The following is a 22,059-nucleotide window of genomic DNA, read 5'->3' on the forward strand; positions in this document are numbered from 1 at the left end:
TTGAAACCACACAATATAGACATAACTGGTTGTTATGCTTTCTTCTCTTTACAGCTTCCACTGACAAATATTGCTGTTCTTTGTTTAAACTTCCCCATCAGCCCTCAAACATTCAGTAGGTTTAATACCAACAGAATATGGACAATCCTTTTAATAAGAACAGTGTTAATATTTTCCACCCAGGTTTATGTAAAAGAGATCACCATGCCAAAGAGAGGCAGAAAAAAGTAACACACAATGACAGCATCTCCTCTGTCACATATTGCAAGAGCTCCACAACCTGCTGTGTCTGTTTGCAAAATCCTGGAATTATAAGGACATATCATGCAGAAACTGTATGTCATGGTTGGATACTGTAATTACAATTGAAAATTACTGTTATCAGCCACTAATGTTGTCATGTATACCTGAGGGGAGGGAATAAAGGAAAACTGTAATAACAAATAAAATGCATGGAAATAGTATCAACACTGGCAGGACAATGCCAAAAATGCTCACCATTCTTTAAATGCTCTTGTGATGGGTGCAAAACCAACACAATTCTTTATTAAGAGTATGACCCCAAAAACATCTTTAGAAGCTGAAGTTGTCTTTACATTAATGTTCACTTGAACATTTCTTCAAACAAATGTTTTTACATGGACTCGGGATTCTCATTCGTTTTCAGCCACACAAAGTCGTCAGGATTCATTAGAGCTTTGTTAACGCCCTGCGGGGAGGGGACGCGGTGCAGATCTGAAATAAAAGGCAAGAGTTAACAGAGTCCCAGTCCCGCCTGTGCCGGGAGGAGGAGGGTCCCTCTGCAGGAACTCTGTCCCGCAGCTGCTGACTCAGGAGCCTGCAGAGCTCGGCCAGTGGTGCCCACCAGGGAAAACAGGAGGGAAAACAGGAGCCAAGGTCCTCTGCAGCATTGTCTTGGGACACTGCCCAGCCTGGGGACAGCCCTAGCAGGCTCTGTTTAGCTCGGGCTGATGGGAGTGTACAGACACAGGCAGCTGCCCTGGCAAGCTTCCATTGAGACAACAGCTTTACATCCTGCCAGGAGTCACTCGTGTGAGACAATCGAGCCCACACGTGCACATCAAGTTATTCTCTAATTTAGCCACTCAAAGTAGATCGATTCATTCATATAATTTCAGACCAGAAAAGATAATTTAGTCAAAAAGATTCCTGGAGAATTGTTTTAAGCAGTTCCAGCCAAGCCAGGGATCATGTTTTAGGAAATCACCCAACAGGTGGGAGCAGGGCCTCAGAGCAGGGCTGGTACCAGGAAGGGATGGAGGCAGATGGTAAAGGGGAGCCACAAGCTTGCCCACAGCACCCATCAGGAGCAGTAGGGCAGCTGATGATAGAGCAGGGTTTGAGCATGGCCCAGCACCCAGGGCTATCCTTTATCAAACACATGAATCACAAGTTCAGAGGGGCAAGCCCTGCAATCCCCCAGATTATGTGGGAACACTGCTCCTGCTCATAGTTGGGCAATAAACATAGCAAGGTAAAATTGAGGTAGTACTAGTATTTGCACATCAAGATACCCAGCAGCCAAAGCCAGAAATTAAAAAGTCACTTAAATCTTCATGCTCTGCCACAGAAACCAGCTGGAGCTTCAGAACACGCTGTGAGCTTTGGGGAGGTTCACATAAAGCCAGTGGTCACCTGCCCCTCAGCTGGGGGGTGCACAAAGACCAGCGCAGCTGCCAGTGTGGCTTTCTCTCCCCAAAGCCTTTGGCAGGGCTGACACTGGCTGTACTTCACCACTGCCAGAGCTCTGAGCAGGTTCTCATATTGATATTCCAACAGCAGCACCTTGTCCTGAACCATGGGCAGCCAGGCACAGCTTCTCCTTTTGGGTACTCCACCTCCTTCCTTCTCCACAACTAACGGGGCCAGAAGTGAGCTCTGCTTCTCCATCCCCACCTTCCTCGTGTTCTTTCCATACTCACTTTTCCATGCTGCAGATTTTTTATCCCTTCATTTTCCTCTACTTCTCTCTCCTGCTTGCCTCCCTTTCCCCCTCCCCCTGCTTTCTCTCCCTCTGCACTTTGTGAACTGCTGCGGCAGTGCTGAAGTCCAAAGTTCAGTAACTTGCTAAAGCACACAGATAAATATGAACCTTGGAGAATTTACATTTGCTCCAATGTAAACAGATAGCCAAGGGTCCCTTTATCAGCACTGGCTCAGGACAGTCGTGGGGGGTCTGAAGTGGCTCAATTTTGTATTTTGTTTTTTTTGGGGGGTGTAAAGGCGGGAGGCTGCGCTGTGCCCACTCTGCTGACAGTCGGGCGCGTTACCTCGGGACCATGGTGTAGGGAAGCTGGAAGCAGGATAACCCCAAATTCCAAGCCAAGAGACACCAGGCTGAAGACCATGGTCTCCAAGCTGACCCATCTCCAAGTGGAGCTGCTGGAAGCGCTGCTGGAGTCGGGGCTGACCAAGGAGACCTTGATCAAGGCTCTGAGCGAAGCGGAGCCCTACGGGCTGCAGAGCGAGAGCCAGCGCGCCATCAATGCCCTGCAGAGCGAGAAAGGGGAGCCCTGCCCCGACATCCCCAACCTCCCCAACGGCATGGCCGACTCCAGGGCGTCAGAAGATGAAACCTCCGATGATGGAGAGGAGTTTACCCCTCCGATAATGAAGGAGCTGGAAAACTTGAGCCCTGAGGAGGCTGCTCACCAGAAGGCTGTGGTGGAAAGACTATTACAGTAAGGACAGATTTACTGCTCCTCTTTGCTGCTTTCCTGCACTCTCCCTCTAAATCTCTTTTCCTTTCCCCTTCTCCTCAGTGTCCCTAGTATTCACAATTGATCTAGCTGCACAGAGACAGTCTTCATCCATGCCAGGACTAGCAGCCCCCAAATGCTCTATAAATGTTCAGATTTTCCTTTTATCTTGCTTAAAATGCATTAGGGAAACTATGGAGCCTGATTACATATTTGACATGGTTATAGCATCAGGCTTCAGAATAGTCCAAGGCCCGTGTAGCTCTCATCTCTTTGACTGAATGTTAGGGTTTAGGATTGAAATTTTTAATACAGTTCACAATTTCAGTCATCAGGAAGAAAAAAAACCAACCTGGTCACTCTGAGTTGGTGCTATATTTGTATGAATGATACAGTGAAGTTGTAACATTTCCCTGCTGTATTTAAGGCGAATTATATTGTTAATTTCACTGGGGTTTGCTATAGATTATTGGCCAAAGCCAAATCAAGAGACCTTGTGCTTATTGTTCTTCTGAGTGTGAAGTCCCCTGATTTTGGTGGGGATTTTTCTTGTAAAAAGCACACAGCAAACATATGCAGAGGTTAAACCTGGACAGAACTCTCTGCTTCTGTCTGTCCAGTTACATCCACCGTCTGTCACAGTTACAAAGTACATACACAGCAACAGTGCCTGGCTTTGCTGCCACACAAATTTGCCTTTGCATACAATCATTTTTGAGATCAAAAGACAGGGAAAGTTCCCTGAATCAATAAGCCTCTCAATAGACCCAGAGAAGCATTCACTCAGTTTCCCATTTGGGATTCTCACTGGGATACAATCCCCATGGGAGACCCAAGAGGTTTGTCAAGCAAGGATCAGGCCCATCCTCCCATCCATCACAAGATTCCTGACTGGTTTAGGGAATGACTATTTTGAAATGACAAGCTGATAAAAGACAGAGGTGCAGCAACATCCTGCACCTAAAATCTTCACTAAAAATCCAGCTAGGGAATGTCTCAGGCTTTCTGATCACCCTCTTTCACGTGCAAAGAAAGCACTGAAAACGTAACAGCAGAAGCAAACATCAAATCCCGCCACAAAAGGCCAGAGCTAAGAAAAGAGCTAAGAAAAGAGCATGACAAGAGTTAGCATTCCCTGTAAATACTTAAAAGAAAGCTCCCTGGCAGACTGGGAGTTGATGATTCTGCAGAACCCATGAGAGGAAAATTCACTGAATCAGCTCTTACCTGTGTGGAAAAGCATTCCCAATAATTCTGTCTTCTTCCTGGCCCAATATGTCTCATTTCTTCTGCACTTCCAGCTCTTCCACATCTTTACGTTTTCTCTACTTCCTTTACATCTTTCAGATTCTTTTCACCTATTTCCCTTCTCACCATTGTTTCTGCTCCCATTTTGTTGTCTCCTTGGCTGATTCTCTCTCTGCCTCCCACTCTTTTTCTTCCCCCCATCCTTGTCTCCTTCCCATCCTCCTGAGTCTGCGTGCAGGTCTTGGGGCAGTTTGAGCCCAGTGGCACCGGGCGGGCCCTGGCTAGTTACTAATTATCCAATGGCTTTATTATTTCTCTTTTGTCTTATAAATTTATAGATGAAAATAGGCTGATAAGCTTTTTGATCATTAACTTTTGATGGTTTGTCAAGTATCTCTCCAGAAAGGAAGCCATGGAGGTTGAGGAAGACTCCCTGGCTTTGTCCCTTTTTCTCTAATGGGTGGGTGAAGCAGGACTGAAGTGTCATCTGCTGTGATCTAAGAACAGGATGGAGGCAATTCCTCCCTGTCACCCTCCCTTCAGCACCATTTCTGGTTTCTGACCCTCCCTGCCTTTCTAGGATCTTGCTGCCAGTCTTCCCTGTGCTTACCAGCCTCACCACAAGTCTTACCTCTCTTCCATTCACACTTTCTGACAGTCAGTCTGCTGAGCAGCATTTCCATTTCACAAATGGAAACTGAGGTACAGACAAATTCTAGGACCTTCCTAAATCCCAGAGACAGCACAGAGGAGACTGGGCAAGGACAGGGACCTCCTAAGCCTCACACTGGCTCTTAATTACAAAAGGCTTTGCTCTGAAACATCAGGGATCTCTGTCATCAATCTCCCCACAACAGGACAGAGCAATTCACTTCTGCTGTTGATGACAATATAAAGACACAGAAGCCTCAATTTCAGAAAAAGATTGCAAGTGGAAGTCTCTAATAGATCAAAATTAATCAAGTTAAAATGAAAATAGTAGGAAGCCTGCATTGACATGTTTCATATTTTTCATCAAATCAACAGAGTGTCTAAAAATCTGTTCAAAGCATCTGAACCAGTAGCAGGGATTAATAATACCTAAGAAGTTCTTACCTACTAATAAACATTTTTTGGTATTAAGATCAAACCTTTCCATTAATAGAAGCCTTAAAACAATGTCCTTAAGAGAGTACTGTAAATATTGTAAAGCAGGGCAGAACAGTCTGTGGTAGAAATTACTTCCAGCAATAGAAAAAGAAAGTCAGGCAAGAATCTCCATGCCCAGGGATTCCCAGCAAAAGGTCACTGCTTGCAGAACTACTTCACCATCTACACAAGGGTTTCATATGCAGAAACCAGATGGAGGCAATTCTCCCTTTGGACAGAAGCCTCTTTGGGTATTATTAACAATTCCTGGTCTGCAGACCAAATTTTAACAGAGAGATTGACTGGTGGGCAGCTATTGCTGATACAGGAAAGCCTTTGTGCTAACTGCAGCCCCTGCTTATAAAGCCATTGCTTTATAAAGTAGAATCAGGAAAAGTGTCCATTATTAGGCTTTCCAGGAGCTGGAAAGAGAAAAAATTGACAGCACCAAGAGACCAACTATGTCTTCACAAGAACACTGAAGCTGAAACCAGTTTGAACAACTCTGGTCAAAGCTGAGTAGAACAGAGAAGATACACCCACAGGACTGAGTGCACCCATGGGTGTTGATTAGATTTTGTCCCTGCAGAGAAAACATACTAAAAGCAGTTCAGATAAAAGTTTCTCTAGTGGGGAATTAACATAATTTCATTTTGTCCTTTCATATGTCTCACTGATCTCCCGTAGATTTACAGTTTGAATAAAAACATTCTTTCCATATCAATCCACACACAAAACAAATTGCATCTATGATAAGAAATAAATGACTCAGTAGGGAGGTAGAGCTGTGAGGAGAAACTCCCAGAATATAAAGCAAGAAGGAGGCAGCCTTGGGGGAAGGGATCAAACTACTGCAGGTAAAGCAAATGAAGAGAGGTATAGTGACAATCCACCTGGAGGGCAAGGGCTGAAATTCCACCAGGAAAGAGAGAAATTGAGATAAGCAACAGATTTCCCCTGGAGGGAGGGATAAAAGCACGCTGTCCAGGAGGAAAAAAGAAAACAAAGATCTATAATGACAAAGGTCCAGTCTTTCCCCCTGCTTAGAACAGCTCTAGTTGGGGAATCTGGAGATGAAGCTGCCACACCCCTTTCATTTCCACATATAAACCAAGATGAGGCAAACCAGGCCAAGTTCAACAGAAAGGAACACTGCCAGCATGGATGGTCTTACCTTGCCTCTGCACTGAGGTGTGCAGCAGCTCCAGAGGAAAGGGCTGGGGATGGTCCTGAGCACTTCACAGCTCTGAACCTCTGCCTGAGCAGGGGCTGGTCCAAAGCAGCAATCCAGAACCCACCTCAGGGAAATGAAGGCTTCTCCCACCTGAGAATCAGAACAGGAAAGTAGGGAAGAGAGAGCGAAGGAGGAGGAGAAGAAGAAAGAAAAGAACAAAGGAAAAATAAAAAGTCAGGAAGAGTGAAGGAGGGAGAAGGTCCCCTGAATGTTACATCTCCAGCTCTCTGGAATGGGTTTTCTTTAATGCTAACAACTTGATATTTACTTTCCATTTAAATTTGAGATGTTGCTATAAATTATCAACCAGCCTCTTGTTCCCTTTGAGTTTATAACTAACTACCTGGGTTACTTATTGTTCAGGTAACAAAAGGGAGGTGAAAACGCCCTTAAAAAGTGACCTCAGAACTAAGAAAATGGGAAGCTGACATGGAGAGAGGACCCTGGCCCCTGTGCTGGGGATGAGCCATGGAGAAGGGCAATGCTCACATGGCAATAAGCAACTGAGAGCAGGAGAACAAGACTTCAGAAGAAGGAAGTAAAAGTTACCTGTGTGAGACCAACCAGGAGAGAGATTACACCCTGGAGAACGAGACCTTGGGGAGACAGTTTGCATGTGAGCAGAGAGGGAAAATAAAAGGCAGAAGACAGTCTTGGAGATAGAGAGTTCTGACTCACTGAAACAATTGAGATTTGGCTATAACAACAAGCAGGAGAACTCAGTTAAGAAATCCTCCCCTCTGACAGTCAACGATATTCCTACAGCCAGTGAAAGAGAAGAGGTTTCAACTTCTGATGTCCCAGCCTGTGATGGAGGCTGTGCAGGTGGAACTGTGTATCTCAGCAAGGGCTCAGCTGGCCAGGCTGCCATCACCTGCACTGTGGTGCAGCCTTGGGCCCAAAGTATTGCTGCTTTGGTTTTGCAGACTGGCCTTTGACAATGTGCAGAGTAGCCAGGATTTCACACAGCTGTCCTAGGAAATCACACTGAACTAAGATTCCCTGCACTATTTTGCATGACAAAGCTCTCTGCTGAGTTAAAAGAAGACAAAACCCACAAGTCTTTAACCACTCTGTGAGAAGAGACTCACAGAACTTACTGGTTTATTCCTGCCACTAAATGAGGATCTCAACAGGGGAGACAAAACTGACTTGACTGGGGTGCAGAAAGGAACTAACACATAACAGAGGCTTCCATCAGTGCCAACACAGACCTTCCTCCCCCATCTGAGCCAGAACTCAAATCAAAGAGACCAGCTTCCCAGTCAGAGGCTTTTCTCCTCCAAACAGGGACTTGGGCAATGATCACAGGGTGCAGGTGCTGGCCAGACTGTCACAAGTACAAAGGCAGGGGACTGGTTTAGGCAGCAGGAGGGAAAAACAAAAGAAAGAAAGAAACAAACAAAAACAACCATGAGGAAAGAAAAACTTTCTTAAATTCAGCTCAAGTTGTGGTTTTTGAAAGACAAATATAGTTAAGGGAAGATGCTAAAAATCAGAAGCCTCTATGGCAATAGCTCCAATGTAAAAGAGAAACAAATGTTTTATTTTAAGCAGGTTTTCATAAAGCTGTAACCAACACCATTTGTGTCACACTTTGACTGCTGTGGAGCTTGCTCCTTGGACTAGGCAGCCCTGGGAGAGGGGCTGCAGGGGAACAGAGATAAGGGTGTTTGTACTGAGAGAACAGGTGTGGACTTTGTCCTCCTTATCACTGTGCAGCCTCCAGCAACCTCCTGAGTCAACAAAGCCATGAACAGCACAGTTTTTGCCCTGGCTCAGACATGTGTGCTCTTGTGACAGTTTCTGCACCATCCCAGGCACCTTTTTTTCTTCCCACTGCTCCTTTGATGCTGGTGTTGAATATGACACCAGTGTCTTCCTTCAGCACTGCAAGCCATTTCCTGCAGACGTTTCACACAGAAGGATGCTCCTGTTCAAAGTGAGCCAGGAGCTGTTCTGCAGAGGTGCTCTGGCACTGCTTGGATTTAGACTGATGGATTTCACATCTTTATTTCTACTGTGACTTTCAGCTGGGGTGAAATCAATACACATAAAGTCACAGTTGTGTTTTCTCTATTTTCCTCAAGAACCTTAATGGATATTCTAAGTGGATATCATAAAACCCAGAGGATCACATCAATTATAAAATCCCAAACTCTTCCTGAAGTTTTGCCTCACATAGTTCTATTCCTTCAGCAGTTACCCAAGGGAGGGCAGCAATAGGAGGAATTAGTGATTCTATATTGCATTTAGAAGCTCTGAATAGATCTAGGTGTGAACCAATGTGTTTGAGTAACACATAGCAGATGTGTAAGAACATCATTCTGGATGATTTGTCATATATGGATGATTTGTCATATATTTATGCATACAGAGCTGTCATGTCTCAGTATAATGACAGCCTGTTTCCATTGGCTGAATCACTGCAAGACAACCCAACCTGGACCAGAATCAGGGCATGAGTCAAGTTCAGTCAAGTATCACAATCAATCTGTCTTGGAAAACTCAATACATCTGCCCCATCTGCTTTAATGAGAGGGGGATAGAGAAGAAAAGTAATGTAGGGAAAGGGAAGAGAGAGGTTGCCTCTGTGTACTGGGAAATTCTTCTGGTAAGCAGAGTCTCCTCCTAAGGCCAGACCTAAGTGTGTACAGACAGCACTTCAAAGGAAGCCACCGCTACATCTTTTGCACTTTATCTCCAATGCCATGCAGTTTTACCCTGCATACAAAACTGAGCAAGGCAGCACACTGAGGAACAGCTTTGTTCCCTGCAGGCAATGAGCACTCTGGCCTCACCAAACGTGATGGTGATGACTGACAAGTGCCCCTCAGGAGCTGCTGCTGCACTTCCTTGAAACCCAGGTCTGCTCAGAGCAGGGTTTGATCTCTCTCCCCTGAGAAATGTTTTCTGTTCCTTCCAGAGAGGATCCCTGGCGAGTAGCAAAGATGGTGAAGTCTTACCTCCAGCAGCACAACATCCCTCAGCGTGAGGTGGTGGACACCACAGGTCTGAACCAATCCCACCTCTCCCAACACCTCAACAAGGGCACTCCCATGAAGACCCAAAAAAGGGCAGCCCTGTACACCTGGTACGTCCGGAAGCAGCGAGAGGTGGCCCAGCGTGAGTATGGCAACAACTGCTCCTGTCTCAGGGTCATAAAGGATTCTGCTTATCCTTACTCCTGATTGTTTTCAAGGAAAAAATTCCCTTTTCCCTTTGTGCTTGCAGAATTCACACATGCTGGCCAGGGTATCCTGACAGATGAGCCCATGGGAGATGACCTGCCCACCAAGAAAGGAAGGAGAAACCGCTTTAAGTGGGGTCCAGCCTCACAACAGATCCTGTTCCAAGCCTATGAGAGGCAGAAAAACCCCAGCAAAGAAGAGAGGGAGGCACTGGTGGAAGAGTGCAACAGGTAAGGGTGGGTGTGTGTCTTTGAGGAAGAGGGGCACAGCAGGGTCCCTCTGCATTCTTGGTGTTTGCTGGTGCCACTGGGAGAGAGCAAAGGTACAGCACTGAGTGGCACCACTGACACCAGCCATGCTTGCATTAAATGCCACAAACGATCATTCCTTGTCCACAGAGCACAAGGAATGCCTCAGGTCTTGCAGGACCCTTCCACACAGTGCACCAGACCACAGTGTGTCTCTGAAGAAGCCCAGCTCAGCAAGGCTCTTCTTGTGCTTTTCCCCACAGGGCAGAGTGTATTCAGAGAGGTGTTTCCCCATCTCAGGCCCAGGGACTGGGCTCAAACCTGGTGACAGAGGTCAGAGTTTACAACTGGTTTGCCAACCGCAGGAAGGAGGAGGCTTTCCGGCACAAGCTGGCCATGGACACCTTCAGCGGCCCGCAGCCGGCCCCGGGCCCGCCCCTCACCCCGCACAGCTCCTCCTCCCTGCAGCCCCCGCCCGCGCTCTCACCCAGCAAAGTCCACGGTAAGGAACAGCCAGGGCGAGATCTGCAAGAGAGCTCAACCTCCCCAAACTCTGTCACCCAGACTGTCTCCCAAGTTCAGACCCTTAGGAAATGAATCTACAAACAGAAAAAGCAGATTTGCTACAGGGGAAGAGCAAAGGTGACAAAAGGACCGTGTTTCTGGGTGAGGAGAGTGGCTGGAATGCCAAGGGAGATAAAATTCAGTAATGAAACTCACAGCCAAAGCTTCTCACTCACTGTGAGGCCACCCAGCTAGCAGGCATCAACCCCAGACTTGTGTTCCAGGAGCCATCACTGCCCATCAGAAGTCAGTTCCATGCCCTTCCAGTCATGTGTGCCCCTTACTCCTTCCAATGCCAGCCCTCAGACTCTGTGACAGTTTTGAGGCATGAGGAAAAGTCATTCTCCATCCACAGAGAGCACAGCTCTGCCAGCTTCATGGGCCAGAGCTGGGGGTTGCTCTTAGTTTGGGAAGAGAGGATCTCACCAAGACTCCTCTCTACAGCCACATCCAGAGGGGGGGTTCCTGCTCCCTGGCTCTCACAGTCAGTGTTTGAGGAAGCAGCTACACCAAATTACAGGGGAAAGTCAGGGCAGGGTGTGAGTGCCTGCTCTTCTGGTTCCCTACTGACCATTAAGTACCTGCCCAAATATCTGGTGCCAAGTGCCTGCAGAGGAAACTGATTTTAGTGCCTGCCTAAATTTCTCAGTTTCTCACTTGTGACAAGCAGTTTTCCTCCTGTTGTGATGCAGGAGTGAGGTACAACCAGCAGCCAGCCAGTGAGGCAGAGTCCTCCAGCAGCAACCACCACGGGAACAGCTCCATGGTGACCACCCAGACCATCCTGCACCAGGTGTCTCCCCCTGGGCTGGAGCCCAGCCAGAACCTGCTGAGCACAGACACTAAGCTGGTAAGAGATGGACACTCCTGTTCTGCTGACTGGGACATGCCAGGCCACCTGCCTGTGGTTATAATATGAATTATTCATGGGTATTTTTTTCTAGAATGTTCTTAAACCCAGCTTGTGTTAATTACATAGTCATATGTAACATATTGTTACATAACCTGTTATGTGACAATATGATATATTAGAGCCACTCTGCACTGACCATGTAAGACCAATATGTGCCCTCTAGACTGTGGTAAGGGCATCTATTAGACCATGAGAGCAAGAAGACATTTCCTTATCAGTAATTAAAACAGTCTGTTCTGGAAACACAGCACTCGAGGTATGACAAGATTTCCTTCTTCCCAGGAAACCTCATTCTTTCCTCCTTCCCAGAGAGATTCTCATCCCATCTCTAACTCTTATTTGGACTCTACCCATCCTAAGAGTTGGTCAGACCAGTTGGCCAGACCCATACTTACATCTAGCTTACCTGTAAAAATGAAGCCAAACAGCCTGGATGCAGACATGTACTGGATAATTAGATTGCCTCCTCAAAGCCAATTTCCCTCTGAGATCTGACCAGACCTTTTCCCACATCATTAACAAAGAAGCATCAGAGCTACATGACTGATCATTCTCAGTCTGCACATGTTCCCTTGTTTTCAGAGAAACAGTCAGCAGAAGTTTGCATTAGCACAGGCTGGCTGGAGGCAAAGTTAAGGTTGCTAAAAATAAGTATGATTTAAATCTCATCAGTCACTCACTTTGCTGGCTTTCTGGTCTCTTGCTGAAGAAAATAAGTCTTTCATGAGGTCCTGAAAATCTTCTATGTCTGTGTTCTAAAAGTGATATCAAGGTGGTTTGTCCCACTGTTTAACCTCTTGGTGCTTATTCTCACTAAAGATTCCTTACAGCTGTTTGTCTGAGGGGAGAGAAAAGAAGTATAATATAAGGCATTTAACTTTCTCTGTCAGCCAAATCACTAGAATGCTTTTTTGCTCTTCCACAATACTATGACTACAGACCCCTAAAGAAAATAGGAACTCCTGGATTCCATGCTAAACTCTGCTACTAAAATTACCATGTGAAGTTACCTGAGCCTCTTAATTTCTCTGAGCTTCTCCTTCTGCCCTCAGCAATGAAACAGAAGATGATTTTTCCCTATAGAGAATGCAGTGGGCTTAATCTCATTGTTACAATTTCTTAAATGTGAAAGAACTAAACCAGGAGGGATTTACTCTTAGTATGCCAACAGCTGACCTGTGGGAGTTAATGATGGGCACACAGGAGCTGCAGACAAGGATATGTGAAGCCTTTCCAGTGAGGAGCAGGAAGAAAGGTGTTTTTGTCACAGCTTTGGGACCCGCCTGCCGCAGGTGGCACGTTCAGGGTTCTCCTTTCCCACAGGTCTCAGCTCCTGGAGGAACCCTCCCTCCTGTCAGCACCCTGACTGCCCTGCACAGCCTGGAGCAAAGCCCCCACACGCTGAGCCAGCAGACCCAGAACCTGATCATGGCCTCGCTGCCGGGGGTGATGGCCATCGGGGCGGGCGAGGCGCCGTCCCTGGCGCCCGCCTTCACCAACACCGGAGCCTCCACGCTGGTGATCGGTGAGTGGAGGCTGCAGGGCTGATTCCTGCACAGCCACACGTGTCCCTCCTTGTCACCGTCACCTGCCCCATCCTCAAAGCCCTAGCACTGAGCTGGCAGTGATACAAACCTGAGGAAATTGTCACCTAAGATCAGCAGCACTGCTGGCGAGTACCAGTGGATTAAGGACAGATGTTCCTCGTTCATGGTAGAATTAAGTTACACACAAAACCCACGTTTTAAGAGTAATCTATTCCTATGCCAATGTTTTGGTTTGCTGCTCTTCATCTTTCCAAATATAAATATAATACTTCCTTAAAATGATGGAAATGAAAGCATGTTCATAGTGCTTGAAAGACAAAACATCCTGTTCCACCACTTCCTGCAAAGAGCAGCATATGCCTTTGGAATCCACAGCAGTAATTACTATTTTTTTATATTTTTCACTTTGACAGCTTTTCTGGACTTTTATGAGATTTCTTTTCATTCCAAGACTAGTCTACTGCCAAAGTGCATCTCATTAGAGGAAAGGAAAATAAAGTGCATACTCTTCTCTTACACTTTCTTTCAAGGAAGAAAGAGGCCTTGTTTTGTTCTGTGGTGACAGCTGTGAACTAATTTCCATTTCTTCCCAAGATTGTGATATGGATTTGAATTCTGTGCAAACAAACAAACAACAAAAAAAAAAAAACCAAACAAAAAAAAAAACAACCAACAACAACAACAAAAAAAAAAAAAAGTGGAGTGCAGGAGAGACCTGCTGATTTACAGGGTCTGGACAGTTGTGGGAAATGGGCAGTAATGTGTGAAACCTTCTACCTCTCTCTGACTCAAATTCCTTAATCTGGCAGCCCTGGCAAAAAGAGTTGAAACTCCATTCCACATGGCTGGACAGCCACAGCCTAGTTGTCTGTGTTGCCAAGAGTACAGAAAATAAAATAAAAAGAGTAAATTGATGGGCACTGAGGTGATGCTCTGAATTTACTTTTGAGCAAGGCCTCCCTGGTGATCACTAAACTGGAAAAGAAACTATACTGGTACACAAGAATGTAGACAGGAACAACCACTGGAAACCAGAGGTGGGTTTGTGCAGTTTTTGGACATTTCCACTTTGCTCTCACAGGCATGAAATCTATCCTTAATCACAGACAACCAAGGGAACAGCTGAAAAGCAGGATCTCAAACCACCCTGCAGGGACAGGCTGCCCCAATGGCTGTTTGAGATGCCCCCATTGCAGAGCAGCCCCACTCCTGCAGTGTGGTCATCATTGGCATCAGTCCTTGTTTTCCAGGCCTGGCCTCAACGCAGCCCCAGAGTGTTCCTGTGATAAACAGCATGGGGAGCAGCCTCACTACCCTGCAGCCTGTTCAGTTCTCCCAGCAACTGCACCCATCCTACCAGCAGCCCCTCATGCAGCAGGTGCAGAGCCACATCAACCAGAGCCCCTTCATGGCCACCATGGCTCAGATCCAGAACCCTCACGGTAAGAACATGAACTCATTTGCTCAAGTAACCAAAAATAAAGGCACTGTTCCTTCAGTGCATTTGCTGGGTCCTTGGGCTTACAGCACTCTGTTTTCCTCCTCTGTTATTGTTGCTCTAATTATGAAACTATTTTTATTGCATTTATCTCTCTGTCCCTCCACCCCCAGCATTTTGGAGACAGACAGCAGGTCCCACTGCATGAGGAGAACAGCTCAGCCAAAGCTCCAGCACCCACATGATGTTGTTTTCTTTCCTGTACAGCTCTCTATGGCCCCAAATCTGAAGTGACTCAATACACACACGCAGGCCTCTTACCACAAACCATGGTGATAACAGACACAGCCAATCTCAGTGCCCTGACCAGCCTGACACCAACTAAACAGGTAACAGCCTTTCTTTAGCCTCTGTTCCCCTCCTGAGAGCTGCACCAGCCTGCAGGCAGCTCCCTGCATGCCAAAGAGCTTTTGGGTGTGTCTGTGCCATCCCAGCAGAAGCCTGTTTCTCATCTCCTGGCCCTGCTGGGCCCAGCTGCAGCACTGCAGGCACCAGAGCAAGCTCTTCACTGCATCATCCCGGAGGATTTCACCTCCCCAGAACCTGCTCAGTGCTTTTCCCACAGCTGTTAGAAGGCATGGAGAAGCCAGGCACTATTAATTCTCTTTTCTCCAGGCATTCACACCTGACTCAGAGACCCACACCGAGTCTGGGATGCACACACCAGTGTCACAGGCACCAACAATCCATCTACAGAACCAAGACACAACAATCCAGCACCTTCAGCCAGGCCCACGCCTCACCTCGAGCCCTGCTGGTAAGAGCAGCAGCCACTGTTGTGGCTCCTAAGCCATGTATTGCCTAGTTTTTCTTGCCAACGCTGTAAAATCCAGTTAGAAAATGGTAGTTGGGGCTCTCAATTTCTTAAATTGGCTCTGCCACGTCCTGAGGGGTTTGAAAAGTCAACACAAGGAAAAGATTCAGAGCAGAGTCTGTGTAAGGCCAGACTGTGGAAATTGGCCACTTCAGAAAGGCAAATACCTTAAAAAATATCACCAACAATCAGTGCCAATGAGTACCCAGTCCTGTGGGCAGTTTTCAGGGCTGAGAAGCCCAAGTCTCCCTCATGAAGACTCCAATTGGGTCTTTCCAGTTCTAAGAGGAGAACTAGGACACCAGCAGGAATTCTTAGAACTGAACTCTCTGGAGATTGCTGCCCTCAATGTTTTCAGGCTGGCTGTGGACCCAAGGCAGGGATTCAGCAGCACACAAAACACACAGACAAAAGCAGTTATGCCCCTGAGCCAGGAGAGCACAGCCATGCTGCAAACGGGGTGTACATGCAATAAGGGCACTGGTGAGAATCTGCAATTGACTTCTGCCTGTCCCTTTGGCAGTGTCCTCCAGCAGCCTGGTGCTGTACCAAAGCTCTGACTCCACCAGCAGCCACAGCCAGCTGCTGCCATCCACTCACAACGCCATTGAGACCTTCATCTCCACACAGATGGCATCTTCCTCCCAGTAACCAGCAGCAGCAGCTCCTGAGCGACTGCCACAGCCAACCTGCCAGGTGCAACTCCAGCCTCACACCAACCCCTGCTCAGCTGCCTCCAGGAGAGAAAACGTCTCAGGCTCAAGACAGAAAAATGGAAAGATGATGCTGGCACTGCTGAAATCCACTGCCACCCCCACAAAAAAATACCCCAGGAAACCTTAACCCTAGCAGCCAGCTCAGAATGGCCAGACATCCTTTTATGGCTGCACAGGAAGGAATCCCAACAGTGCCAGGATGTGGATGGGACTTTAATTCACTCAGTTTTTATCAAGCTGGGTCTGTATGAACCTGTCAGCACCAGGATAAATCACGTGGGAAAGAGCAAGGCTGGGCTGCCAAAGAAGGGACACCACCTTTAAACACTCTCCTCCTTTGCTGCAAGGAAGCACCAACAGGAGCTATGAGAAATAACAGAACCTTGGAAGTTCCTGACTTTGCAATGAGAATAACCAAGACGCAGATTTGGGAATGGCTTGGCACAAACCTGTCAGTATGGGATCACTGACAAGCTACAAATCCTTAATTAACTACCAGAAAACCAAACATTCTCAGTTAAAAATGACCTGCTCTAAAATCATGCTATCCTAGTGGAAATGGCTTGGTTGTTTTTGATATAGCTCTGCTTTGTTTTAAATGCAGAAATTAAAGTTTAACAGCTGCAAGGAGATTCCAGTTCTCTGCATTGACCCTGTGGATTCTCATCTCATCTGATTTGCTGAGTGATTTGCAGGATGCCATTTCCCACTGCTCCCTGACACTGCCCAGCCCCTGGGAGGTTCCCATGCTCCACACAGAGCAGAGGTTCCTTCAGTTTTCTCTATAAACACTCAGCCTGGATTCATTTTGCACAACATGGCTCATTCTCAGCTTCCATGCAGGCTTGATTTGTAGTTCTTGTATGGAAATAACTGCCCAGAGCTCTAAGAGTCTTGCTTGCACTAAGTGAAGAGTTTTAATCCCAAGGATCTACTTTTGTAATTCCTCTTCTAATTATTCCTCTCTATTTACTCTCAATATCCACAACACTGATACATCATTAGCCAGACATGAAAACAGCCCCAGCTAACAGGTTTTTGTCTGTGACTGAAAATCAGTTACTCTTTTACCTGTGAAATGGATGAAAAACCTTGAGACTGGAAGGGAGAATTCAAAAAGCCCAACAGTGAACTCTGCAGTTGTCATATCTGGGAATATCAAAATTGCAGATGTCTGTGAAAAGTTTCATGGATAAGAGCTTCCTCTAGATACCATCAACAATTTCAGTAAGGAGATTCTCTGAGGGATTTTATCCTAGAATTATTTCCTAATTTCCCATGAACACCAGTTGCAAATATATCTAATTTCCAGTCAGCACAAAAATAAACCCAAACCAAAGCAAAAAAAATTGTTTAGGCCACCATGCATTTGAAAGTCCAGGTTTAAAATTCAGTACACTGAAGTTTTAACTGCACACAAGGCAAGGAACTTCTGCTGGCACCTTCTGTTAGATTATAAGCCAAGTTTCTACTTAGCTTTTCTATTTTCGGATGCCAGCTGTGTTTTCTTGACTAAAAGGCAGCAAGAATCTTACAACAATTTCCCATGCTCAAAGAGCTACACTTCACTCTTTTGGTTTCTCTAACCTGGCTTTCTGAACTTCTGAATCCACTAAGTTGGACTCCCTGAAACCCAGGAATCTTAAAAACATAAGTATTTATCACTATTTATCTCCTGAAAGACTGAGGGGTGAAGAATAAATAGACAAAGAGTGAAAACTACCAAACCTCACAGCATTTCAGGGAGACGAAAGTCATTAACCAGCCCAAACAAGGATTGAAAGGTGGTTTTTAAATTATGCTTAAGTCCCTCCTGTAGAATTTCATAGCATTGATCATCCAGCAACCAAAAAGCCATCCTGAGCCACCTCTATCTCTGCTGGGGACAATCTGAATACAGCAAGAAAGCCACTGTTGTACAAAACCTTCCAAATTAAGTAGGTCCAAGAGTGCAGTAAAATTTAATAAAAACTGATGCCATAAAAAAACCCTGTACATGAAAAAAAAACATCAACAGAGACAAGTGGAACAGTAGGATGCATTCACACCAACCCTGAAATCAGCTCACCACACACTACTCATGTGCAGGGCTCCTGGAGAGGTGCAGATTGCAGAGGGATTAGTAACACAGCAGGTTTCAAAAACAGATTGTTATGATGTTTGCAGGGAAAAAATAAGGGGCCCTGATTTCTGACAGGATGCTTTTGATAAACGAGTCTCCCACAGGCTGGAGCTATTCTTAGGAGTCTACAAGGAGGCAAGAGAAAATGCAGTTGATCACCTGTTGCCATGTAAACCAAATTGAATTCATCTCACACTTTCTGCAGAAGGGTTTCAGATGTGAAGGGGCAGAGCAGGAGGAATGCAGCTCTGACGTCCCTCTGCCATGCACGTCTGGCACAGCATTTAATCCTTTCAGACTGGGCCTGCATAAGCAGCAGCACAGCCAACTGCTGTGTGAGGAGAACAATGTTCCCTTCCTCGGGGACACAGGAGCACAGGAAGTCCCTTAATTAGTCTCTCAGGCCACTGAGCTTGCAGAACAGACGCTTTGCCAATTAATTTTCCCTCATCTGCAGCAACTCCTGTTGTTAGGTTTTCTTTCAGTTTCCTTCACCCATCACAATCACCTGCTGTTTGCAGAGCAAAATCATCATTCTTTTTTCTTCTTCTTCTTTTTCTTCTTCACAGCTCCTGGCAGCACAGAGTTCTCTCTGTGATTGCTGTTCTGTCTCTCCTGCTGGCCATTTGCAGACACCAGCCGAGGCAAATCTTTGCAGATCTGGTCACACTCTGCTGGGTCTATTATTTTCTCTTGAATATTATTCTCTCTCCTAATTTTCTTCTTCTTCTTCTTCTTTTTCTGGTTGGGCTCTACAGAGCCCTGACTCTGATCCTGGGACAATGCAGGGAAAGCACTTTGCTTCAGAATATCTGCAGCTGACACAGCAGCCTCCTGGCACCTCTGCCACTCTTGGTCACTGTCAGTGTCACTGCAAAGGTAACAAGAGGGAAGGAAGTTGTGGTGCACTTCTGCCTTGAATTCACCCAAAACTTGGACAGCAGAGAAATCTGAGATGAGAACACACAACAAACACCCAATGGCTCTGGGGCTCCCACACCTACAGGTTGCACTTAACCAGTCTGAAGGCCAATGTGTTCTTTACACACACTAGGAGGGGAAAGAAAATCTCCCACAAGCATTTCTCATTCCTCAGCAATAAAAAAGAAACAAAATTCTGGTCTAGTCAAATATAGGAGTCATAAATACACACTTGTCAAGCTCTTCAGCTTCCTATTCCCTTGTGGGAGTCCCAGCTGCCTCTGAAATGTAGGATGCAGCCTTCAGCACCTCACCTGGAGCTAACTGGCCTCCTCCTCCTCGCTGCAGGGCAAGGCTCTGGCTTCCCACAGTCTCCAGGGACAGAGGAAGAGAAGAGGCGAAAACCTGAAGTGTGGAAAGGGAGGTTTTAGGCAGAATATAAAACAGAGGGGGAAGCAATCAACTGCTGTTTCCCTGGAAGGCTCAGTGCTGTTTATGTACTTCCACAGTGCTTGACAGCAATTATTTGGGAGGACTTGGGGCACAGAGGTGAGAGCTGCAGAGTAACAGCCCTCACAGATAGCACCAGGAATTCTTTCAGTGCAAATGTTTATTTGTCACTTGGAGGTACAGCTGGTGATGGACAGGATCCACCCCGCCTGACAGCAGTTAACAATCACAAACAGCCACAATGGCTGAGCCTGGAACTCACCATCATCCTCAGAGTCAGACTGTGCCAGTGAGGTCTGGGATGGTCCTGATGAGTCCTTCAAGACAGTGATGAAACTAAACAGAAAACCCCAGTCAGATCTCACACAGGTTTGAGCAAACTGAGCTACAGCTGGTATTTCTGGGAAACAAGACTAGAGGGAGATGTTGCATAGACCAGCTCCTGTTTCCAGAGCAGACCAGGCCCTCTCTCCTCAGCAGTGCAAGCCACAAGAACAGTTCAAAACCAGCATTTCTAAAGCCAGCTCTGAACAGCAGGAATTCCAGTTCTCCAGGGCCATACTTGCACAACAGACAGAGTGGCAGCCCAGCACCAGGCACTTTGCCAGCACAGCCCCGAATCAGGCACTGGTGTAGGTTGTAAGAATAAAGCAAAGATTCTCCTGCCAGCCTTTACATGATGGAAGTCTCTTTTCTCCCCACAAGATGTTTACCACAGGGGCAAATAGGAGACAAGCAGGGCTGCACAGAGAGTTTTGACCAGATGGGCACAGCACATCAGCAAGGTTAGGTCACAGAATACTGGAAGCTTGTACTTAATTCAGGCATGAAGGAGACAAGATGTTGAATTTCCTGGGTTTAGCACACAAACACATCAGTGTAACTGACCCACAGAACACAGGTTTCAAGCCTTGCATACCTGTCTAGCATGGTCCCCAGTTTCTTTGCAACGTGTGCTCTGAACTCTGGAGTTGTCCGGAGCTCATTGTCACCCTCCTGGTGGCCGATTGCCTCACGCCTGTTTGAAATAAGAACAAGGATTATCTCTTTTAAGGCCAGGAACATCTGGGCCTCTCACCCAAACCCTTAAAAACATAATTCTGTTCAGATTTAAGCATCATTTCAGATTATGGTTGCATTAATGCCCCAGACAAAAACTTCCCCTTTCAGTACAAAGTATCACAAGGTACAAAGTAGATGAAGCATATATATTACACATTAATTTTTTATTTAGAGAAACATTAAGTCTGAAACCAGAAGCAAAAATACCTCAGGCTTGGCTGATCTTTAGGCTGCAACCGATCCTTTCTAAAGCCCCCTGAAAAGAAAGCAGCAAAGGCTCATTTAGAGGACCTTTGTGACCCCCGCCAGGCACTGTTAGAGCACACTGAGCAATGACCTCTGTATGTTGGAGCCTACAGAGCAATGCCTGCAAGGCAGCCCGGGCCCAGCTGCGAGGGGAAAGGGGAACTTCCCTCAGAGCCAGGACTGACGGAAGGGGGCTCTGGGCCAGGCTGGAGGCCGGACATGGCTCGGGAGGGCCGGGCAGAGCCCCTTCACTCCTGACACCGGCCCCGCGGCACAGAGGGATCCCCGCGGGTCAGGAGTAGCCGCGGAGGGGCCGGACCGGAGCGGCGGGGCGGGGAACAGAGGGGAGGGCACAGAGGGGGAGCAGAGCCCAGCCTGTCCGCCACCTCTCACCGCTGTGCGGCTCCGCCCGCGCCGCCGCCAGCGCGGGGCAGTCCCAGGCAGCCTCCCGGAACCGCGCGGCCGCTTCCCCGCCGCTGTCCGAGTCCGAGCCGCTGTCGCTGTCCGGGCCCGAGCCACCCCTGGGCGCCGCCATCTTGCAAGCGCGGGACACGCTGGGCGCTGTGGTCCGGCCGCGGAGCATGCCGGGAGCTGTAGTCCGGTCGCAAAGCATGCCGGGAGCTGTAGTCCGGCTCCCATAACCGACTTTCACAAACTCTCCCTGTTTTAATGAGCCTCTGGAGGATACGGTTCGTGTCCTTGGGGCCCTGGTAACTTTCTAATCAGTTACTACACTGACATGAAAATTTTTGCTGGATGTAGAAGCTGTGCCCAACCCTGATGCTTTGCTGACAGGCTGAAAACGAGAGAGCTGCTTTGTTGGAAATTTTTGCTGCTCTGCAGGTAGGACTGCTTTGTGTATTCCTATGTGCTGCTGAAAGCAGCAGGAAGACTCCGCATAAATGTTTTTGTCCTGCTGGGCACCTCCTGGCTTGCACCTTCCAACCTTCCCACTAGAGCTGTGCAGGCTCAGGCCGCCTGGCAGCAGACAGGCCGCTGACAATATCCATGACAATATTAGGCTCTTTCTTGGCACTGGCTGCACTTTGTTTCTTCACTTTTCCTTCATAAAATAAACCTTTTTTAGTGGAAGACCTTGGTTTAGGATTCACCTGTCCTCCACTGTGTAAAAGAACAAGTAATTTTGGGCTGTCTTGTACCTTGGAGTCCTCAGAGCTGGGACAAACCATCCAGAAGTGCCTTCCCGGGCAGGTCACCTCCTCTCCCTCACTTTGGTCCGTTACTTTGGTTTCTCACAACTGTATAAATACCTTTATCAAGCTCTAAATACCTTTATCAAGCTCTCTGTTTCCATCCTGGAGTTTCTCAGTTCAGATTCTTTCCATCCTGAATCTGTTTCTCAGCTCAGATCCTTAGCCCTCTACACTCGTAAGTCAACAATTTGTTTCCCTCAAACTTCCTTCCTTCCCTTTCCGT

General features: G+C 47.0%; 2 protein-coding genes across 8 annotated transcripts; one reads left to right on the forward strand and one right to left on the reverse strand.

Moving 5' to 3' along the window:
* Positions 1–136: 136 nt before the first annotated feature.
* On the reverse strand, positions 137–21,884 carry C18H12orf43 (chromosome 18 C12orf43 homolog). Of its 7 annotated transcripts, none has more exons than XR_012583099.1 (8): positions 21,016–21,884; positions 20,584–20,632; positions 20,234–20,332; positions 19,577–19,650; positions 19,179–19,269; positions 18,103–18,814; positions 11,927–12,084; positions 137–735 (listed from the first exon to the last, which is right to left on the reverse strand). XR_012583099.1 is itself a non-coding variant. In XM_074554446.1 (6 exons), the coding sequence occupies exons 1-6, from the start codon at positions 21,233–21,235 to the stop codon at positions 18,475–18,477; spliced, it is 873 nt and encodes a 290-aa protein (XP_074410547.1). In that variant the 5' UTR covers positions 21,236–21,884; the 3' UTR covers positions 17,764–18,474. The 7 variants fall into 7 exon arrangements, 1 of the variants encoding a protein (XP_074410547.1); XR_012583098.1 differs by having other exon boundaries at positions 17,874–18,814; XR_012583100.1 differs by lacking the exon at positions 11,927–12,084.
* HNF1A (HNF1 homeobox A) lies at positions 2,123–16,451 on the forward strand. Its single transcript, XM_074554440.1, has 10 exons — positions 2,123–2,702; positions 9,257–9,456; positions 9,565–9,751; positions 10,033–10,271; positions 11,026–11,183; positions 12,570–12,771; positions 14,044–14,235; positions 14,499–14,620; positions 14,907–15,048; positions 15,629–16,451. The coding sequence occupies exons 1-10, from the start codon at positions 2,368–2,370 to the stop codon at positions 15,754–15,756; spliced, it is 1,905 nt and encodes a 634-aa protein (XP_074410541.1). The 5' UTR covers positions 2,123–2,367; the 3' UTR covers positions 15,757–16,451.
* Positions 21,885–22,059: the final 175 nt, after the last annotated feature.

The sequence above is a fragment of the Zonotrichia albicollis genome, chromosome 18 (assembly GCF_047830755.1).
Source record: "Zonotrichia albicollis isolate bZonAlb1 chromosome 18, bZonAlb1.hap1, whole genome shotgun sequence".
NCBI lineage: Eukaryota > Metazoa > Chordata > Aves > Passeriformes > Passerellidae > Zonotrichia > Zonotrichia albicollis.